General features: G+C 46.8%; 2 protein-coding genes across 10 annotated transcripts in view; one reads left to right on the top strand and one right to left on the bottom strand.

The window, feature by feature from the left end:
- ASTN2 (astrotactin 2) overlaps positions 1–20,711 on the top strand; it is a 598,926-nt gene that overhangs the window by 402,605 nt on the left and 175,610 nt on the right. For all 6 annotated transcript variants that reach the window (XM_059715568.1, XM_059715571.1, XM_059715569.1 and 3 more), the window contains one exon: positions 1,913–2,092. In XM_059715568.1, coding sequence (XP_059571551.1) covers positions 1,913–2,092 — 180 coding nt within the window. The remainder of the gene's footprint in view (positions 1–1,912; positions 2,093–20,711) is intronic.
- Positions 10,966–18,917, bottom strand: TRIM32 (tripartite motif containing 32). 4 transcript variants are annotated; one of them, XM_019475584.2, is made up of 3 exons: positions 18,818–18,890; positions 17,287–17,486; positions 10,966–15,919 (listed from the first exon to the last, which is right to left on the bottom strand). In XM_019475584.2, the coding sequence occupies exon 3, from the start codon at positions 15,851–15,853 to the stop codon at positions 13,910–13,912; it is 1,944 nt and encodes a 647-aa protein (XP_019331129.1). In that variant the 5' UTR covers positions 15,854–15,919; positions 17,287–17,486; positions 18,818–18,890; the 3' UTR covers positions 10,966–13,909. The 4 variants fall into 4 exon arrangements, with proteins under 4 accessions (XP_019331129.1, XP_019331130.1, XP_006267978.1 ...); XM_019475585.2 differs by lacking the exon at positions 18,818–18,890 and adding an exon at positions 18,594–18,687; XM_006267916.4 differs by lacking the exon at positions 17,287–17,486 and having other exon boundaries at positions 18,818–18,917.

The following is a 20,711-nucleotide window of genomic DNA, read 5'->3' as shown; positions in this document are numbered from 1 at the left end:
ATGCTTTTTTGGTTTACCAAAACAAAACAAGAAAAAACTTTGGCTAAAAACATGTCTGTTTTGATTTAGTCCGAACTGGCTTTTCTCTCTCCCCCCCTGTGGTTTTCTTTTGTTGAGGGGGGAACAGGGGGGTGGTTTTCTTTGATTTTTTTTTTTGGCCACTGAGCCAAAATATTAATTATTCATTGAGCTTTAAATACCACTGCCTGCACGCAGAGATCTACAACCAAGGAATGCAAAGCCATGATGAGTTGTAGGAAAAATACACTCCCATTCTGCACACATAGGAGAAGCCTTGATCAGGAAGCCGAAAATGTGAAGAGGAAGGCACCGAAGTGTGTGCATAGATACCTGAATGAATGACCCAGTTTCTGAGAGGTGCTGAGCACCTGTTGCTCCCATTGGCTTTATATCTAACACAATAACTTTGGCCTCAGTGGCTTGGCCCTGGAGACAGCAGTGGAACATAAGGGAACAAAGCCTGGCTTCATGGGGTATATTTTCTTCTCAGCTCCTACCTTGAACTTGCAGTGTATGGTTTCCCTTCACTCAACTATGCCCTTTTTCTTTGAATACATTCAGAGTTGTCCTACCTTGCTCAGTAAGAGAATAGCATGGGTTTGACAGGATGATCATAACCCCCAAAGCTTGCCCCAGGCACATCTGCTTTGCTCTGCGCACCTCAGAATAGTGGGAAACCCGGGTCCCTGAGGAGGTGAACGTCATAGATGTGTTAGGTTTCTGGTTGCTTGGCGGGTCTGTGCTGGATGGGAGCCTGAAGAGACTGGCCTAGTTCCACCTGGGTTTATCAGTCTGGATCTTTCCCAGAGCTCAGCGTCAGTCTGTTCAGAAATCTTACCTGCCTCAAGTTGCCTTTGGTGTCATGATCCATCACAATCCTGCCTCGTGGCAATAACCCCACAAACCTGGTGGACGAACTCAATAGAAACAAAATGTAGATTCAGTCAACAGAGACTTTTCCTCCAGGGGGAATGCCTAGAACCAGAAAACCTCCCCAGGATGAAGTCCTGTGATCCCTGCCTAAGAAGCCCACCTTCTTCAGAAGCATACTCCCATCCTATCTGCCACCTGCCCCTTGGATAGCCCTGCCCCAGACCCCTGTGCAAGGGGACGGGGCACTTGAGTGAAGGATCCTGTGCCCTTGTTAAGACACATGCTTATGCTGCACCGTGCCCACATTGTGACAGTGCCCTCCTACTTTGCCAGCACCAGGAGATGTGGTGGGGAACTTGTTGCCCTGTTTCAGTGGAAGCCTCTTGTGAAAATCCTGAGAGGTGTAACCCCTGCTTTAGAGTCACTCACTTTCATCTGGGACTACCGGGCAACTGAAAAGTTGTAGGGGCCCACAGTTCTAATCTTCTGTGTCCAGTTTATTTCCCACCCGTTCAAGTTACTAAAGGACGTGCTCAGCTTTTCTAAAAATAAGCTGCCCAGAATATATCCTTTGGGCCTGCTCCATTCTGTGAGCTGTAGGAAATGAATCCCTACAGCAGGGTGACATCTCTGGCTGTGCTAATTGCAAAACGGAGCTCTGACAAACCCTACATGGCAGGCTTTCATTTCAATCCTAGCATCCTAAAAAAAGGTTCAGCCTCTGTGTGTGAGTCAGTGTGTGTGTGTGTATGTGCATGTGTTTCAGCCCTCTCACTAGCAATTTATTTGTAAAATCACTTTGGAAGGGGAAGACGCAGGAAGGTCTCAGAGTTGCAGCCCTTGGTAAATAGCACATAGCCATGTTTAGCAAATGATCATAGAAATTGTGGCAAAATGTAGAAGAGGGAATGCATTTGGCAGCCGTTCAGGGAACAGAGAATTTGGAGCAAGGAGTTTCTGTGGCTGTCCTGCCCTGCCCTACCCAGCACCTCAACTGATGAAACACTCATTCTTTTAGGATTTGCAAATGTCCTGAAGATCCTCAACAAAGACAGCAGTCGGGAAGAGCTGCTGTCCTTCATTCAGCAGTATGGCTCCCATTACATCGCAGAGGCGCTGTATGGATCGGAGTTCAGCTGCACCATCCACTTCCCCAGCAAGAAGGTACAACAGCAGCTTTGGCTCCAGTATCAGAAAGGTAAGTGCGAGCGGAGGGAGCAGCCCCAGCCTTGGGTGTGCCCACTGCTGGAAAAAGAAATGCACCCCAGCTTTACTGACCCAGCTCCCAGCCCATTTTGCCACTGCACTGCATACACTTTGGACTGGGCCTATAACCAGGAAAGATCAGAGGAGGCCTGTTGACCAAATGCCCAGTGACACCAGCCTGCTGCATGTGCCCAGGGGCAAGAACTCCTGAGTCAGGCGATCTCTCCATTCCTGCTGCTGCCTCTCGCTCCTTCCCCATGCAGCTCCGCATCTCCGTGTTGCCTGCAGGCCTGAGCTGCCATTCCTGCTTTGAGATGAGTATGCCACAGTCCTCATCATCTGCTTCCCTGCCCTGCTGCAGTGGCCCCCAAACGCCATGGGTGATTTGGGTCAGTTTATATAGATGTGACATAATTGAGCTGTCTCAGAATGGCTTCATTTTATTGCTTGTGACAATGACGGTCTTTAAGGAAGTGTATTAAATCAATAGCAGACTCATTGTGCTACACTATAAATAACGAGACACATCATTAAACAGGGCAATAAACTTCAGAACTTTGAAGTAATACAATTAGGTTATGTTTATAAAAACTCCCTTATCGCTGTAGCCTTCCACATGCCAATTCATTTCTCTTCTCCGGGAAACCAAAGATATCCCCTTGACTTGATATTTTTCTATTGCATTTGACCACATTGTATGTATGAATGCTAAAAACACACCATAGGATTTATCATTCTGGAGCTGGCAACAGCACTCTCATTTTACCTTCTGTGCATTGCTGTGAGTGGTCTAATTTATTGCAATCAAGAGGATACTAATGTGCTACCTTTGAACCTCATTGGTGGCCTTTTGCCATTTTCCTTTTGCACCCAGGTACAGCTATTCTCGTGAGCATATTTATGAAGCACCATTTGTTTTATTTTTAAATAATGATAAATTGGAGCTTGCCATCTTAATGTCCCTGTTTAGTGGAAAAACACTGTGGAGGTGTGTTGTTTACCTACATGCCATGTTATTAATCATTCACATTGTGCAGCAGCTTCCCGGGATCCCTTTGCAAACAGGTTGGTACAAAATACACACAAGCCAGATTCTGCTCACCACTGAGCTGGTTCAAATCCAAAGCAGCTTCATTGGAGAAAGAGCAGTACCACTAGATGTGGAAGGGTGTAACTGGGGGAAGACTTTAGATTTGTTGACTAAAACAAATAATAGCTATAGCTATTTTTGATGCAATAATAATAGCCCTTGCACAGTATTTTCCATCCACAGCCCTCCACATACTTTAGAGAGATGAGTGGGTAGTATTGTCCCTGCTTTATGGATGAGGAACCAAAAAGGCAGGTTTGAATGGACTTTCTCAAAGTCAAACAACAGGGCAGTGTCAGAGACCAAGGCTCTTGACTCCTAGCCAAGTGTTTAGTGCACTGCAGCATGTAGCCTCCCTCACCAAACAGGTGTGTTACTGGTCCTTGCTGGGCAGATGGCAAGGTCATCTGTTTTTTTCAAATCTGGTGAGTCAAGGGAACCTCCCTCTCACAAAGCAGCTGCCTTTGGAGGAGTAGTGTCCAACGTCCTTCACCCTGTCTGCAGCTGCACAGCACTGACAGCTCTGCCGCTTCTTTTCTCATATACCATATCCCTAAAGCTTCCCCCCTGAGCTATCCCTCCCACCAGCACTAGCTCATGCTGTTGGTACTCTTATCACCCCAAAGCAGCAGAGAGAGTATAGCGTCCTCATATAAGTAGGGGACACTGAGATTTTCTGTTGCCCTTTTATAGAAGGACTACATTATTTCCTCCTCCCAGTCTCTAGAAGCTGCTTGAGGGGGAGGGTGATAAAGCAAAGCAGTTGCTATTTCTTCCATCTAGAGGTGGAAGGCATCCTCTTTCCATATGTATCCTAGTTCCACAGCTTGTTCCTAAATCTGTTGTGATCTCCCCTGCTCCTGTTAGAAGACCAGATGTTTTCAACTGCTTTTTTTTTTATTCTGCAGTGTTGTATCTGGCACATAAGGTCTCACCTGTATTTTCTTAATATATATCCCATACTACTGCGTGCACTTTGCAAACAAATATGTACATTTGCTGCATGGTTATGTGTCTCAGGGTCTTGTGAGTTCCAAGGTTGAAGTTCAGTTGCAGATAGGAGGAGAGATGGGATGGTCCAGTGAATGGGCCATGAGCTTGAGATACCACGGTCCAGCTTCTTGTTCTGCCATGACTTTCTGTGTGATGTGGGTCAAGTAACTTAGGCCCAAGACTCACTGAAAACAGTGGAGGTTATGTGCCTAAGTATCTTTGAGGATCTGAACTTTAGCCTCTCAGCAATTCAGTTGCATCTGTAAAATGAAGATGTTGCATCCCTTCCTTGCCAAGATGTAAGATTAAACGTATTTGAAATTGTGAAATGCTCTGACATTACAGCGATGGTGAGCAAAGGCAGTTCTCTGAAATGGTCTGTATCACTTTGTGCATTCAGTGCATTCAGAGTCTTGAAAATTGTTTAGGGAGGCTCTGTCATTAAAGGGTTAGAGAAGTTTGGGAGTCTGGAGGGGCCTGGCTCCTCTCCCTCGGTCTCAGAAGGAGCGTGATTGATTAGTCACAAAGAGAGATGGTTAGTCAGTTCTGTTCCCAGCTCTGCCTTTGACTTGCTTTGTAACATTGGCAACACCCTGTGCCTCAGTTTCCCTATCTAGGAAACTAATATTACACCTACCTAGGTAGGGGGTTGCCAGAAGGAAAGGAGCTGTACGGTGCAAACAATTAGTCTTAAAGAAAAAAATGAGGAGTAGGATCTGAATTAAGAACCCCAACCCAGACAGTTGTACCGAGTATGTTCTCAATTCAGAAACATTTCTGGCCAATCACACACATCCCACTAGCCAACCCATTTCATAACGGTGCACAGAATCAACATATGCAGCGTGTCTATTAAATATACAAATGGCACCGTGCTACTGCAGTTTGGTAACAGACTAAATTGACGAAACGGGGGGAATATTTCAAGCTAATTGGACCAGCAACAGAAAGTTATAAAAATGTGTGTTGTAGCAGGTTTGCTGCTTCCTATAAAAATATCTTAATATTTTAATTGACTTCATATATCAATCTGGAGGCCTCAGGAAGAGGTACCGGCCAAAAAAAAAAGTGTACAATCTGTGCATTTGTGTCCTAATTGAAAACATTGTCTCCAGCATGAAACTGCGCCACTGGCAGTCCGGCTTCTTGTAAATTGCTGGGCCAGACCCTGGCCAGTTGCCGATGTTGGAACAGTTTGAGTACCATGCTAGCAGGCTGCAGAAGGCAACAGTAACCACTAGCCTTCATCCGTGTAGGTGTTTGCATATGGATTTCTTCAGCCAGATGGAAGAGATGCTGATCTAGTTCTGCTGAGAGCCAATACAAGGTTTGCCCCTCTTGCTCTTGATGCTTCAGGCATGATATAGAAGTCAGGAGAGCCCCTTTGCTCCATCCCTAACAAATGCAAAATGAATACTTCCCTGCGGTGGTGACAGAAAGGATATGGTGTTTGCTGGAGCAGATGAACAGCCGGGTCTCTGTATTCATTATTAGACAGGGGAAGGGAGAGACTGAATTCATCCTCTGTGCATTTATAGTTTCTAGGGTTGGAAAGGACCTGAGCAGATCATCAAGTTTGACCCCCACACCCTGGGCAGAAACGAGTGCTGGGATCATAATACCCCAGGCAGATATCTATCCAACCTCCTCTTGAAGACCCCCAAGGCAGGAGAAAGCACCACCTCCCTTGGGAGCCCATTCCAGAGCTTTGCAGTCCTAACCATAAAGTAATGCCTCCTGATATCAAGCCTGAACCTGCTTTCAATCATAGTTTCATAGTTTCATAGTTGGTAGGGTCGGAAGGGACCTGAGGAGATCATAGAATCATATATATATAGATCATCCAGTCCGACCCCCTGCTGTAGCAGGAAAGAGTACTGGGGTCAAACAACCCCGGCCAGATTTTTGTCCAGCCTCCTTTTAAAGACCCCCAGGGTAGGAGCCAGCACCACTTCTCTTGGAAGTTGGTTCCAGGTCCTAGCTGCCCTGACTGTGAAATAGCACCTCCTAATATCTAGCCTGAAATTACCCTCTGCCAGCTTGTGTCCGTTGTTTCTTGTAACTCCCAGGATTGCTCGGGGGAACAGGGACTCTCCCAATGCCTGCTGGTCCCCCTTGACTAGTTTGTAGACTGCCACTAGATCCCCCCTCAGCCTTCTCTTGTGGAGGCTGAACAGGTTCAGGTCCCGTAGCCTCTCCTCGTAGGGCCTGCCCTGCTGCCCCCTGATCATGCAGGTGGCCCTCCTTTGGACCCTCTCCATATTGGCCACATCCCTCCTGAAGTGCAGCGCCCAGAACTGGATGCAGTACTCCAGCTGTGGCCTGACCAGTGGCATGTAGAAGGGGAGGATCACCTCCTTGGACCTGCTTGAGATGCATCTGTGGATGCATGACAAGGTGTGGTTGGCCTTCCTGACCACGTCCCCACACTGTCGGCCCATGTTCATTGTGGCATCAATAATGACTTTTCTGTCTCAACACTGGCAAGAAGGGAGTTCCCCATCCTGTAGGTCTGCCGCTGGTTCTTCCTCCCCAGGTACATTACCCTGCACTTGTCAGTGTTGAACCCCATTCTGTTCTCTTCGGCCCACCCCTGTAACCTGTCTAGATCTGCTTGCAGCCGGTTCCTTCCTACTAGTGTGCCCACTTCACCCCACATCTTAGTGTCATTTGTGAACTTGAACAGGGTGCTTTCTACCTCCTCGCCCAAGTCACTGATGAAGATGTTGAATAGTGCGGGCCCGAGGACCGAGCCCTGGGGAACCCCACTGCCCACATCCCTCCAGGTCAAATAAGACCCGTCCACCACCACCCTCTAGGTGTGGCCCTCCAGCCAGTTAGTGACCCATCTGACCGTGTAGGCATCAACAGCACTGTCTCCTAGTTTCTTACTGAGAATGGGGTGAGAGGCCATGTTGAAGGCCTTCCTGAAGCCCAGAAAGACTATATCCACTGCGACACCTGCATCCAAGGACTTGGTGACCTGGTCATAGAAGGCCACCAGGTTGGTTTGACTAGACCTGCCCCTAATGAGCATAACCTCCCCTTCTGGCCCTTCCTGGATACATGCCAGGATAATTCTTTCGAAAAGCTTCCCCAGGACTGAGGTAAGACTCACGGGTCTATAGTTTCCTGGGTCCTCCTTCCTCCCTTTTTTGAAGATGGGGACCACATTGGCCCATTTCCAGTCCTCTGGCACATCGCCTGAGTGCCATGAGTGCTCGTAGTGCTGTGCCAGAGGTCCGTAGATGCATAACAAGGTGTGGTTAGCTTTACTGACTGCTTCCTCGCATTGGTGGCTCATGTTCATCCTGGAGTCAGCAATGACTCCAAGATCCCTTTCAGCCATTGTGTTATTGAGAAGGGTGTTCCCCAGCCTATAGGTGTGGTGCTGGTTCCTTCTCCCTAGATGCAGCACCTTGCACTTGTCTGCATTGACTTCCATCCTAGTCTCATCTGCCCATCTCTGCAACCTATCTAGATCTAGTTGTATTCTGTCCCTCCCCTCCAGTGTGCCCACTTCTCCCCACCTCTTTGTGTCATTAGCAAATTTGGACAGCGTGTTTTCCATGCCCACCTCGAAGTCACTGATAAAGATGTTGAACAGTACAGGCCCCAGGACCAAGCCCTAGGGAACTCCACTGCCCACATCCCTCCAGGTCGAAAACGACTCATCCACCACCACTTTCTGGATGCGACCATCGAATCAATTTGCCACCCATCTGACTGTGTAGGCATCAATGCCACAGGCACCTAGTATTTTTATGAGAATGGGGTGAGAAACAGTGTCAAAGGCCTTCTTGAAGTCCAGGTAGATGACATCCACCTCGATGAGACAGAGATGGGTACTATGCTTGGGACAGATCCCAGGAGGGCATCCCCAGAGATAAAGGACGAGTAGCCTGGGGACAAGCTTTTCCTAATCTATTGCAAGACAGCATGAGCAGCCTGGCCTTCATGCCACCTTAACCCCTTCCTTCCTGCCAACCTTGGAAAGGCTGAAGCCACCAGTGTTCCTGTGTAGGGGACAGAGGAACTTGAGGAGAAGTTTCTTTCCTTTTAGGGCTGAGGCAAGCCCTGAAGTTTGCCTTTCCCCGGTCTCCCTTCCAGAAAATGAGTTAGACAGAGAGCAAACAAAACAAACCTACTTTTAGTTCATTTAAAATGATGAAAGGTTCTGCTTTCTGGGCCTCTTTGGCTATGTTACCTAGCAACACCACCTCATCCGGGGGGGCCTGAGCCAAGACCTTGAAATCGACCCATCCATCGATCCATTTCACCGGGACCCAAACCCGTTCTCTCCACTGCTGAGGCTGTTTAATGCTCTGTATTAAATTCCCACCAATTCTATAGACATCTTAATTTGGCAGGTGGGGCAAATGTGCTGTCCCGAGGCCACCTCCTGTAGCATTTCAGCGACTGTCACACAGGAAACAGAAAGGAGGAAACAGAAGAATCCTTCAAGAGGAGAGTGCTCAGACAGCAAATGCACCTGCTGCCGATTGAGCGATTCAGCACAAAATGATTACAGAGCCTGCTTGCGTTGGATCAGGCTTTCTGGGGAGAGAAGGGAGCCATAGCGGGAATAGGAATAGTTGTTCTGGGAACCAAATTTGACACGCCAGACAGACATCTCAAGCAACCCATCTCTGCAACACGCTCATTTCCAGCAAGATAAGCACAGCACAGAAAATAAATGGGCATTTAAAGATGTCACCACCTGTGATGAAAACAGGGAGGTTATCTTATCAGCAGTATAGCAGAGGGTCTCCTACAGCGAAGCACTTTAATGACAGCTTTTGTTCACAGAGCTGTGCACACTGTAACCGAAGCTCTCAACACGCCCGAAAGGTGAGCTTACTCCTGTTCTCCAGCTGGAGAAACTTGAGGCAGAGGGGTTAAGTGACTCACCCAAGGCCATACAACATCAGATTAAAACTCAGATATTCCCAGGCCTCTGCTCAGACGGTTCATTTCCCTTGCAAACATCATAGCCAGGGAAATTGAAGCTGCTGAGAGGTCTTGAGTAATGCAGACTTGCTGTGCATGGAAAAGGAGCAGTTATGTTTGCTCTGTCAAACATGATCAGTGCCCCTGATCATGGGCTTGGAATAGTTTTATTTTGTTCTTTTTACCCCCTTTTCTGCAAATGGCAAAATCCTAGAGCTCCCTTGTCTGAGCACCTCCAGAGCAGGTCCCAGCTACTATAGGGACTCACAACTTTTCCCAACCTGTCAACTTCGAACTCATGGTCATCACCTTTATTGTCTTTCAAACCTGGCATCAGGTGGGTCCCTGAAAATCAGTATGTAAAATGCATTGTACAGCTTCCAGTTCCTAGGCACATTTAAGTGCATTCAAAAAGCCAGCAAAGTGACTTCTGCAACTGGCTATTGAAGGATATGTTACCTTCACCCTTTGCTTTTCTTTCTCGGTTACCAATCAAACTGTATAGAATTTCTTATTAGCTTGAAGACTATTTCTGCAAACTAGCACGCTATTACTTTTAAGACTTTACAGCATGCTGTTTTTGCCATGATCCATATTTTAAAGCCACATATGTAACATTTTGTTCAAGCGAAGAAAAAAATATATAGCTAGTTGCCGTGAAATTTAGTTTATACTAAAATATGTGCTGTGAATCAGTCTGCTAAATGACCTTATGCACTGTTCATTGTAATCCAAAATTGCCAGGCAAGTGCAGTAATTAGTTGTGCAAAATGAAATAACTTTAAATCCCCGCACTGAGTAATGACCCAGAAAAATCACTTAAGCTACACAAAGAAAGAGCTGAACAGCATCTGTATTTATTTTTACTTTTGTAATTCTGCTCCTTTGGTTCAAAAAAAGCCCAACTTAAAAACATTCTCAAACCCAAACTTCACAAGCTGATTTCCATATAACAAATGTAGACAGTGGTTATACCTACCCAGAAAAATCCTGCCTTTTCATGAAACAGCTGATCAGTACCAAATCTAGCAATGCCCATAAATAGAGTAATCACTCTGTCATGTTTATATTTTATAAACTAGCAGCTCATTGCTGCTGAAAGAGATGCCTCACATCGTACGCTGGGCAATATAAAACGGCATTCTACAAACTGAGCTGCATAATGGAGAAATTAGAGGATGTATCCTCATTGATGGTACTGATGTCTTCTAACCCTAAATGCCATTGCTTAGCTCTCTTGTGGTTTCCCCAAAGAAAATATTCTTAATGGTTTTTTTTTCTGTCCACTAGCACTTATCAGGCTAGCCTATTTAATTCACAATAATCAGTTAAACCTGATGTTACCCCCTGTGAGTCAGATAAGCAATATTATCCTGATTTCACAGGAGGCTAAACTAAGGCCAGCAGTGGTTCAGTGCTCAGTGGCAAACCTAGAATTATAACCCAGACTTTATGTCTGTAATCACTTGGACTCAATTCCAGCTAGTTTAACTAAATGTGTTATGGAGGAGTGTAGACTGTCTGGTTTTGAAGCATCAGGTATCAGCCACAGCAGGGAAGTAGAATACCAATCTTAAGGGACTACTGGTCTGGATAAATGTGAGAAACCCTGGTATTTTGCTTATGAGGTGGGGAGAAAAATACAAGATCAAGTTACCCTTGGCCTGCCAAAGAGAACAGCTTTGTTGTCCACATCCTGACAGCATGAGAAGCAGTATCTTGCTGATGCTGTCTTAGCAAGTCTAATTCCTGTTGGCCATGGAAACAGATCTGCCACCAAAGGAAGTGTGAGGAGATGAAGCGTTTTTAATAACCAGATGAGCCATTTGTGATGCACTTTTAATTGGATCAATTTTCCCTTTATTACACAACCTGTAAAAATCAACCACACACTCATAACTGGACACATTCCTTCTCCAGGTGAAAAGCAGAAGCCACACTATTTTATCACAGTCTTTAATTACTATTTCATCTCATTTGGCAGATGATCACAACACCAGGGAAAAATACTGTTGCAAGGGATGCAGCTCTGTTGCAGTCAATTCCACTTTACCAGGGGAGGCATGTACTAAAACTAGGGATAGCGGTTCCTTTTCTGTCTCCCATCTCTGCCTGAAACAGGAGAACAGAACTGTAGCTGCGAAGCAAAATGCATGCACCGGCACTGATCTCCTCTCTCTACCTTCTACCACAAGTGCATCATAAAATAAACTGTTATTTTCTTTGAATCTGTAATAGAGGGTGGAACAGATGGTGGAGACTTAGTTTATACGGTGTGGCCATCGGGACAGACCTAGGCAGCCAAGTGCTCAGTCAGCACAATAGGCCATTTTTTAAGTCTATTTAAATGTATGTCTGGGCTCTAGGAACCATTACTAGTGGAATGTGTGCTACAGAAGGATTTTACTGGAACAGCATTTGATGTAGGCGCTTATTACCAAAGATAACATTGCTTCAATGAGTCGGTTTCATGGAAGCTTTCTCCTGAAAGCAGCTCTTAGAAACAAGAGAGATTTTAAAATGTGAAATACCAGCATGATAGGAATCACCATAACTCCAAATGACTTGGCTTACAGCAAGGTAATTAGCCATAAAAGATCCCAGATAAAAGTCATCTCCCCCTAAAAAACATATATATCATGACAATACAGTCCCCAAATTGCCACTACACACTTGATACAAATTTCAACTTCCCCCTCTTCTCCCCCCCCCCCCCCAAAAAAAAAAAGAGAGAGAGACAGGACGTTAATCCCTGTTTGGAAGTTTGTAGCTATAACAAATAGCCTGCAGCTCATATGGGTGACGGCAGAAATTTTAAATCCCATTAAGCAGTCGGTTGCTTCCACGTTCCTACTGATCTCTGTGTTCAGCCTGTCCCCCGAAACCTCTTCTAGAAAATGACTTTCTATTATAGTATCACCAAGATGCCCTAGGGAGGATTGGACCACACTGTGCTGGTCTCTGGGCACACTAACAAGGTTTCAGGGTACCTGGGTCTATCGTGCCGGTCCCTGCTCAGTTCTTCAGCTGCATCAAAAAAAACACTGTTCTCTTTGCTCCAGACATTTGTTCTTGAAGCTCCCACAGCTGTCAAAATAACTGGGTGGAAGGGCAACAGCAGCAACTTTTCCGGCAAGGCCCTTTTTGCTGCCGTTTTGCTAAGAAAAGGGAAAGTTTATGGGAACTGAAAAATTCACCTGTTCTACACACTGAATCTATTCACCTGGTAGCATAGATTTCATACCCTGGCAAATACAGTTGTAAAATGTTGGATGTGACAGCCACTATAAAACCTGCTTTTATATTGTCTGTCATGCCCCAAAATTTGCAACTACATTGTTGATGGTAACAAATAAGCGCACTGCAGTGTAACTATTATCTTTGGCAGATTAACATTCTACAACTGTGGCCTATTTAAATGTTTCTTTTCTTCAATAAACCATTTTAGATGAGCAGCACCACACTGAGGTTTGTGTTTATCAGCCAGCATAGATGCTCCGTGGGTGCCTTAATTCACACAGCTGCAGTTTTGTGCTTCATTTGGCCCAAAGCCGTGATGAACATGAACTCTGGTGCTTGCTACCACCATAAAAAACACTGAGGACTAAAGCATTTGGCTGTGCACAGGGGAGCAAAAAGAAAAAAGGCAGAGCACCAGTGGAAGAGCTGAGAAACAAAACACAAATCCCCTCTCTCCCCCCCTTTTTTCCCCTGTATCTTATGAACAAGTAGCTTTCACACAGAGTGCAAACTTGTGGAAACCTATCAGTAAATGCAATGGTCTGGAATGCAGCATATTGAAGTGTGCCGGTGAACGTACACTTTGTCGCGCCTGATCTTGTTTACTCCCACTACTTTCCCTCCACCCCTGGCAAAGTTTCAGATACCAACCATACATTCAAAGACAGTTTCCAAGCTACATTTAATAGTAAAACAATTTTGAATGCTGACAGATTGAAATCAATTCTGTTAAATAGGTTTGCCATCCCATTCTCTCTTCCCACCAACCCTGCCTCCCTTCCCTCCCTAGCTCTACTCTTTATACTTTCCTCATGCTAATCAAACTCTTTCCATACAATAAAATCCTGCTTGCAGTTAGAGAGCAGTTTTCTAGCTCCTGTCAGTCTTCCAGGATTGCACTGTCCCCACTTTATATTGAATAAACAGGAGGACCAAGCTGGGTTCACCCATGGCACCAGGAGGACAATTTCCTAAATACTAGAAAGATGGAGTAAGCCAGCCGCTGCTCTTCAGCTTTAAGCCACCTGCCGCTCTATGCAGTTTAGGAAGGCTGTTTTGCTTTAGGCAGCTGCAGTCCTGTAATCAGAAACAGGTTTTTTTTCCATCATAGTTGTCCAGACAACTGCTACGGAGTTCCTCGCGAGTATCATGGTGAGAATAGTATCACTTCACTGATCCTCTAAGGAAAAGCGATTTACAATGGTCAGTCAGTGTTTATGGCACAAAGAAACATGCAGTGGTGGAAGCTGCAGCACAAGGAGGTGATGTTTATGGAGTGATCAGTCACTGGACACAAAACCTGTACTTTCCAAATACCCTTCACTCCAACAAAGGGTTTGGGGGGGGGTTGTACAAATAAAAAAAAAAAAACACCACACAAGCTATTTGATTTCTAAACACAAAATACTGATGGCCCCTACGTGCCACCCTCCAAACTGGTATGGCAGTCTACCCGAAGGTATGGCACTGACTACTGTCAAGTTGTGATGAGGCTGGAAGAATCTATGAGAGGCGCTTTTACCCAGTGAAATGCCCTTACGGGGTTGAGTATCTCCTCAGATGGTAACTGTAGATCTTAATGCAGTGATCCCAGCAGTCCAGCACTAGCAGCTGCCCTTTGGGTGTAATGGCTATTCCAACAGGGCAGATGAGTCCTTCTCTAATTAAGATGTTGTAGCCACCTCCTTTAGGAAAATGCAGAATTTCTTTACGGCTGCTGTCCGCAACGATCAGATCTCCCCTGGCATCCACACACATCCCAGCAATGCACCGGAAATCCTCATTCTCCGAGAAGAAGTGGCTGATCTGGCGGCCTAGCTGCCCATCCGGACCGACAGAGCCAATCGAAAAGCCCCCTTCCAGGTGGTGCTCATGCTGACGGTTCTCCAGGTTGAGTCCCAGCCCTTGAGTGAAGTATATAGTCCCTTCAGTGTCACAAGTGACAAACTTTGGGCGCACCGCGCTGCATAGGCAACTGTACTTAACTACGCCAACGCCACGGTCCACAGTGAAACACCAAAGCTTTCCCCCTTCCACATCAGTCACAACAAACTGCCCAGAAGGCAGAGCAGTGATGCCCCACGGCTTACTTAGCTGGCTCCTGTGACATGCCACACAATGTCCATCCATGGTATACACCTTTACTGAGTTATCATAGCTGTCAGTCACTCCTATCAGACCATGACAGTTCATGGTGACAGAAAGAGGAGTCAAATTAGGTAAGTCCGCTCCAAGGAAACTCAGTACAAAGCTATCAATGCCACTAGGGCTCCTCCGGATCTCTTTCAGAAAGCCCTTGCGGGTAAATACCTGGATTCGGAAATTGCCACGATCTGCCACTAGTACCTCTCCCTGGACAGTGACGTGGAGACTGACGGGAAGATTAAACATCCCTGGCTGGCTGCCTTTAGAGCCCATCTTCTTGATGAAGTTACACTGTTGGATACTAGAGGCTGTTTCAGGCATCCTTGGCTTAGCCGGTGAAGAGTCTGGTGTAGAACAAGTCTCTTCCTGCCCCACGTCAATCTCTCTAAATGACACTGACGAGGACGCAACAGTCTCCATCAGCGATTCCTCCATGTTGACAGTCCGAGGCTTCTTTACCACCTGCCCAATCTGCAGTGGCCCCACATGGCCCACCTTGAGGAGCTCAACCTCTTGCAGAGTCAGCTCTCTTGGGAAGCTATTGGTCAGTTCTGGCTCTTCTTCATCTGCTGCCTCCTCCAAAAGAGCTATATCTCCCTGCTTAATTTTAGCCAGGAAATAGTCACACCGGGAAACTATCTGCACCTCTGCTAAGTTCAGCAGATAAGCTTGTTCCTCCATTATCTGGTTATTTACTTTCTCCACTTCTGACAAAGAGTTTGTGAAGAACTTGCGTGACCGAGACAATTCCTCTTGGACCTTGCGCTCCTCCTTGCTGTAATCCTGCAGGACTGCTTTGTATCTGGCTTGCAAGTCTTTGGAGACCCCCTCCAGTGATGCTTTCTTCTTCTGCAGATCCCCCATGAGCTCCCGTAACCTGCCAAGCTTTGCCCCAAATTCCTTCCTTCTCTCATCGGCAGCCTCTTTGATAGCAATGATATCGTGCCCTCGTTGCACGTGCTCCATCTCTTTGCACGGCTCACACAGAACTAAGTTGCAGCTCTTGCAGAAGTGCCTGGGGAGCCTCCTTCCACATGCCTTGCACATGAGAAGCCCCACAGCCTCGCTCAGCCCTGCAGTGTCTATGATCTTCAGCACTGTGAGATTGTCAGTCAGCTGAGCCAAGTTTGTGATTCGAGTGATCTTGCTGCAGAAGGGGCAGCGTATCCCATTAATGCTGTTCGCCAGCAGTTTCTCCAAGCATTGCTTGCAAATGGTGTGCCCACAGTGTAAGAGTTTGGGTCTCAGTTGGTCTTCTGTAAAGGACTCCATGCAAATGGGACACTCCAGGACTTCCCGGAGGGCATCTGAGTTGAGATGTGGGGCAGCAGCCATGACTTTCCAAGGTAGTTTCGGCTAGTGCAGAATTTATCCTTACATTTATTCCAAGGTGCTCTGATCCTGCCCAAAAAGAAAAAGTAAAAAGTGATTTATTTTCTCTCCACCAGCAGCTCTATGTACATGCAATATATTTCTGATTTATTAGCCAGCTCTGGCAAAAAAAAAAAGGAAGAAATCCAGTTGGTCCTTCCACATGCTAAAGGGGCAGATTAATCTCAGCTGGTCTCACACTGGGCGAATTCCAATGCTAACTTGCCTTTTCCAATACAATGAATAATCTACTTGCAAAATATAATGTATAAGCAAACCTGAAATAAGTGCAAGGGCAACAATAGATACTGATGACTGAATTCTGTCCTCAGAGTGCCTTCAAGTTTATATAATGTAAGAAAATCCTGGGCAAGTACACCAAGCATTAAGATTTCATAGACTTTAGGGGCTGGAAGGGACCTGTGAGATCATCAGATATTGCACGTTAAAAGTTTGGCGATGAGGAGCACATCCTGGCTGCCTTAGGATACTAGCATGTCTACCCTAGAGATCTAGATTCGTGTGTGGCATCAGACATGGGTAAAGTGAATAGGATTGTTTTATCTTTCTAGATAACTATGATCAGCTGCAAGTTTCATATGCATTGAAGAAAGATAAATTCCAGTGTAAGTGATGTGACAGAAGCTGGTTTATAGAGTTTTAGCCCATTTGAAAGTATGCTGTTCAGATTTAATCTAATGCATTTCGTTCATCTCTTCATTCCTGCTTCTGTACCCCAAGACACTGGGAAAACCACTTTCACTACACCAGTGAAAGCGTTAATAACTGGTCCAATAAAAATATGTGAATGTGAGTGTTCAGTATTCATTCTCAGACTTGGTTTTAAAATGTAGCTCATTTAATTTAATTTAACAATCTGGTAGCATCCATCCCATTTTGGTTCAGTCTAATGCCATTGCTTATCCAGGTTTCCTGTATCTTCACATCACTCCCTACTGTGAAAGGATTCTAGCAGCTCTCACTAAAGCAGCCCCATTCAAAAGGGTTCACATCATTAAGCTATTATTCAGTAGACTCCGTTTCCATATCTTTGCTGTTGCTTTGCTTTGCCATTAAAAGAGGTTGAGGGGTTGGGGTGAGGGGAGTTAGAAATCTCCGAGGGTTGTTTTTTTGGGGTTCTTCAGATGAAGAACAGTGCTGCAAGACCTGTACAGAACTGTGAACTCTCAGCTGTTCTCTGAGTCGGGGTTGCTTGCTCTCAGCATTTTTTACCTCCCTGCTGAGCCTGCTTCAGTCTTGGGAGCATTTTAGACAGAAAGGTTTGGTACATTTCAGGAGACCGCTTGCTCAACTGAAAGATGACATTTATAGTAGAGAGAAGCACTTTGTGCTCACGGAGGGTGAAGCATACATTCATTTATCTGCTTTCAACCAACCAGAGTTTGCTGTTCTGTGCAGCCCTCGTTCCCAGGGACTGAATCGATCCTGTAGTGGAGTTGCGCTGAACTACCAACTGAGATCTGCTCCTTAGCTCCTTGGATTAGCAGCACTGCGGACTTAACACAGCCCCTGGGAAGTGACAGGTGTCCAGCACTGAAACAGGAGAGTTGCCTTTATCTTTAGCATGTGTAGGAGGCTGTGGGACCAAAAGAGAGAATGCTGAAAAGTAGGCCAAAAACACTCCCTCAAGGGGTGAACAATGGCACTGAAAAATGCTAAAAGCAAGAAACCCAGAGTGTAAAACAAAACCCACTATCTAGGTTAGTGATTTCAAATCAGGGTGTCTTGAGATCGTCCCAAGGGTACTGCAAGGTGCTATGCAATATTAGCCCTATTAGGTATGCAAACACGATTCACCAGACAAACCCAGCTACTTCAAATAGAAATCCATCCTATTAAAAACACCGATCCTTGTGGTAGTCTTTCTGAGTTCTCTGCAAGAGGAAAAATGCTGTATTATTTTGTGTGCGCGTGCAGGTGTGCATGCATGCAATAGGAAAAATGTATTATTGTGCATGTGTGCACATGCGTGCGTGCAACAGGAAAAATGTATAATTGTGCATGTGTGCACATGTGTGCGTGCAATAGGAAAAATGTAAAATTTGTGTGTGTGTGCATGCATGCAATATAGGAAAAATGCTGTATTATTGTGTGTGCATGCGCACGTGTGTGTGCACGCATGCAGTAGGAAAAATGCTGTATTATTGTGTGTGCATGCATGCAATAGGAAAAAGGCGGTGTGATTGTGTGGGTGTGTGGGTAATCAAACGAGCAAAAATGAAAAGCTGGCTTTTTCTGGGGACTGCTTTCAGTCTAAGCAGGGCTGGGTCTAAGGAGGTTGAGACCCACTGATCTAGGTCTGTAGGAAAACATGCCAACAGCTTTTGCTTAGGAGGGATAAAAAAGGATGCTTGACATGCCACACAGGGCTACTGACCGCCTTGAAAGGGGGCATGCTTTTGTTAGGGATAAGCAGCTTTTCCTTTTAAAGCGGGTCAGATTTCCAACAGGCAGAAGGAAACAGCGGCCTTTCAATAACAGATAGAGAGAGAGAGAGAGAGAGAGAGAGAGAGAGAGAGATGGAGAGAGAGAGAGATGGAGAAAAAGCAAAAGATAGAGAAAGAGAGATGGAGAGAAAGAGATAGAGATGGGGAAAAAGAAAGAGAAAGAGAGGCAGAAAGAGGCAGGGGAGCTCCTGGGTTTCAGGAAGGCCTGCGGGTCTCCCAGCCTTGCCCTTACTCACAGGAGCCCCAGGTTTCTCGGAGGCTTCAGGCCCCCCGGGCTGGTGCCGCCCGCCCGCCCGCCCGGCCGGGACGCGCTGTGTCCCCGCGGGCCGCGGGCGGGCGGGCGCAGCGCTGCAGGGCGGACAGCCGGCGCCGCCCGGGCGCTGCTCCTCCCTGCCCCGAGGTGGGTGCATCCGCGGCCCCTCCCCGGCCCGGCCCGGCCTGGCCCGGCCCTGCCGCCTACCTGCCCGCTCCTCCGGCCGCCGCCGCCGCTCCCAGGCTGCCCGGCGAGCACCGCCCGCCCGTCCGCCCGCAGCAGGCTGGGAGCTGTAGTCCGGCCCGGGGATGCTGCAGGCCCCTCCCTAAGGCCGCCTGTCTGCTCGCAGCCCGGCTTTGTCTTAAACGTGCCCGGGGAAGCTGCTCCGATGCTCCTCACCCTGGTTTTCCTGGTACCCAGCCTCCACCCTTGCTGCAGCTCGAGAGCATGGCTGGGTGGAGAGCAGCCCGGCTCCATCCTCTGCGGTCTCCCGAGGCGGTCGTGGCTGTGACCTTACTCGCAGGAGCCAAGGGTTTCGCCGAGGTTTCGAGCTGTCTGGAGGGCGTTGAAGCTGCCATTCAGTCCCCCTCTGCAGACTACATCAGCCCAGCCCCCTTGGCTCATCTGTCACATCCGCCCAGCCCCCCTGAACCAGTTTTGGTTGCCCTTCGCAGGGCTCTTCCCTAATTTGTGCGTGTCCTTTTCATAGCAGTGGCCCAAAACTGGACACAGCACTCCAGATGTGGCCTCGCCAGTGCTGAATCGAGGGGAAGAATCAACCCGCTGGCAACGCTGGTGCTCGTGCAGCCCAGTGGGCCGTTAGCCTTCTCGGCAACTAGGCCTTGGCTTTGGATTAATATCATGCATACTTCGTACTATATACTTACCCGGCAGGGGAAATACCAGGACCCCTATGGGGGTTTTCCTAGTCGCTTTTGTGGCACACGGTAGTATCCGCAGAAGTAATGTGTAGGTAACCTCCCACTTTCATTTCCAGTGGGAAGATCTTGGTGTTACACCCACTTTATGGAAGTCGGAGTCTCCTCCCTAGCTTGCTTCTGCAGCCGTATGGCTGAGGGCAAGCAAAACTCGGAGTCATCCAAACCCCAAGCCTCTGGGCTTGGGCCTGCATGTAGGATGCCCACCAAAGGATTTAGAAGCATCTGAAGCCCCAGGGGGTGGAGGATGTTTGCCGGTAGCAGGGCCACATTCGGTTCTTGAATGACTCATGGATTTGGCTTGGAACACAACAAATTTTCCTTAAAAAACCCCCCAAACTGGGGCACGCTGTTGGTTCATATGCAGCTTATTGTCCACTGTAACCCCCAGGTCCTTTTTTGCAGAGATGTGCATAAAGGGTGGTTTAGGCAGCATCATGAGGCTGGGGCTTAGGAAGAGCCAGGTCTTGCCTGCATTTGCGAGTAGGCCTGCTTCCCTTCTTGGAGGCCAGCAACCCATTTAGTTGCTCTAATACCAACCCCCATTGTAGAGAAGAGGAAGCAGGGGTTTGCATCCCAGCCTGCCCTTCTTTGCTTGTAGGATTTGACATGGATAGGACCTGATCATGAGACAAGCTGTTCTTGGTATATTGGATACTGTTCCCTATAGTTGTACGTGAGCAACTGAGGTGGTGACCTCAGGGGGATTCCTCACCTACCGACAAAAAAGGAGGCGCCCTCCAGTTACGTTCCTATATTTCTAAGATGCATCACACCTTCCATCCAAGGATCTCAGACTGCTTTATAGATGCAATGTATTTCACTTATATAATATTGGGAAGTGTATAATTAGCTTACTTTTATATTGCCCACGCATTGTATCATCTAGTATTGCTGCATTTTAATTTACCATGTTGGTTAAGTGCATACACTGCTTAAGTGCATAGCATATTTCAGCTCTGCTATCTACTTTATAACTTCATTGTACTTGGATAATTGCATGTTGACTGTAATGGTAGTTCTTTACCTAGTAACTAATTGGCCTTGATTTAACTGCCAGAAACAGGGAACGGGAAGCTGCTGTCAAAGAGATGCCATTAGAGCTTCGGAAATGAGCAGGACTAATCTGTTTCGTGGCTGCTATCTCCCTTTATTTTCAAAGC

Source organism: Alligator mississippiensis, chromosome 12, assembly GCF_030867095.1.
Source record: "Alligator mississippiensis isolate rAllMis1 chromosome 12, rAllMis1, whole genome shotgun sequence".
Taxonomy (NCBI): Eukaryota; Metazoa; Chordata; order Crocodylia; family Alligatoridae; genus Alligator; species Alligator mississippiensis.
Note: the sequence above shows the minus strand (reverse complement) of the source record. Positions and strands in the feature narration are given on the sequence as shown.

What these genes read in the sequence shown, in the direction of transcription:
- TRIM32 (XM_006267916.4), bottom strand. Translation starts at nt 15,853, where the DNA reads ATGGCTGCTGCCCCACATCTCAACTCAGATGCCCTCCGGGAAGTCCTG.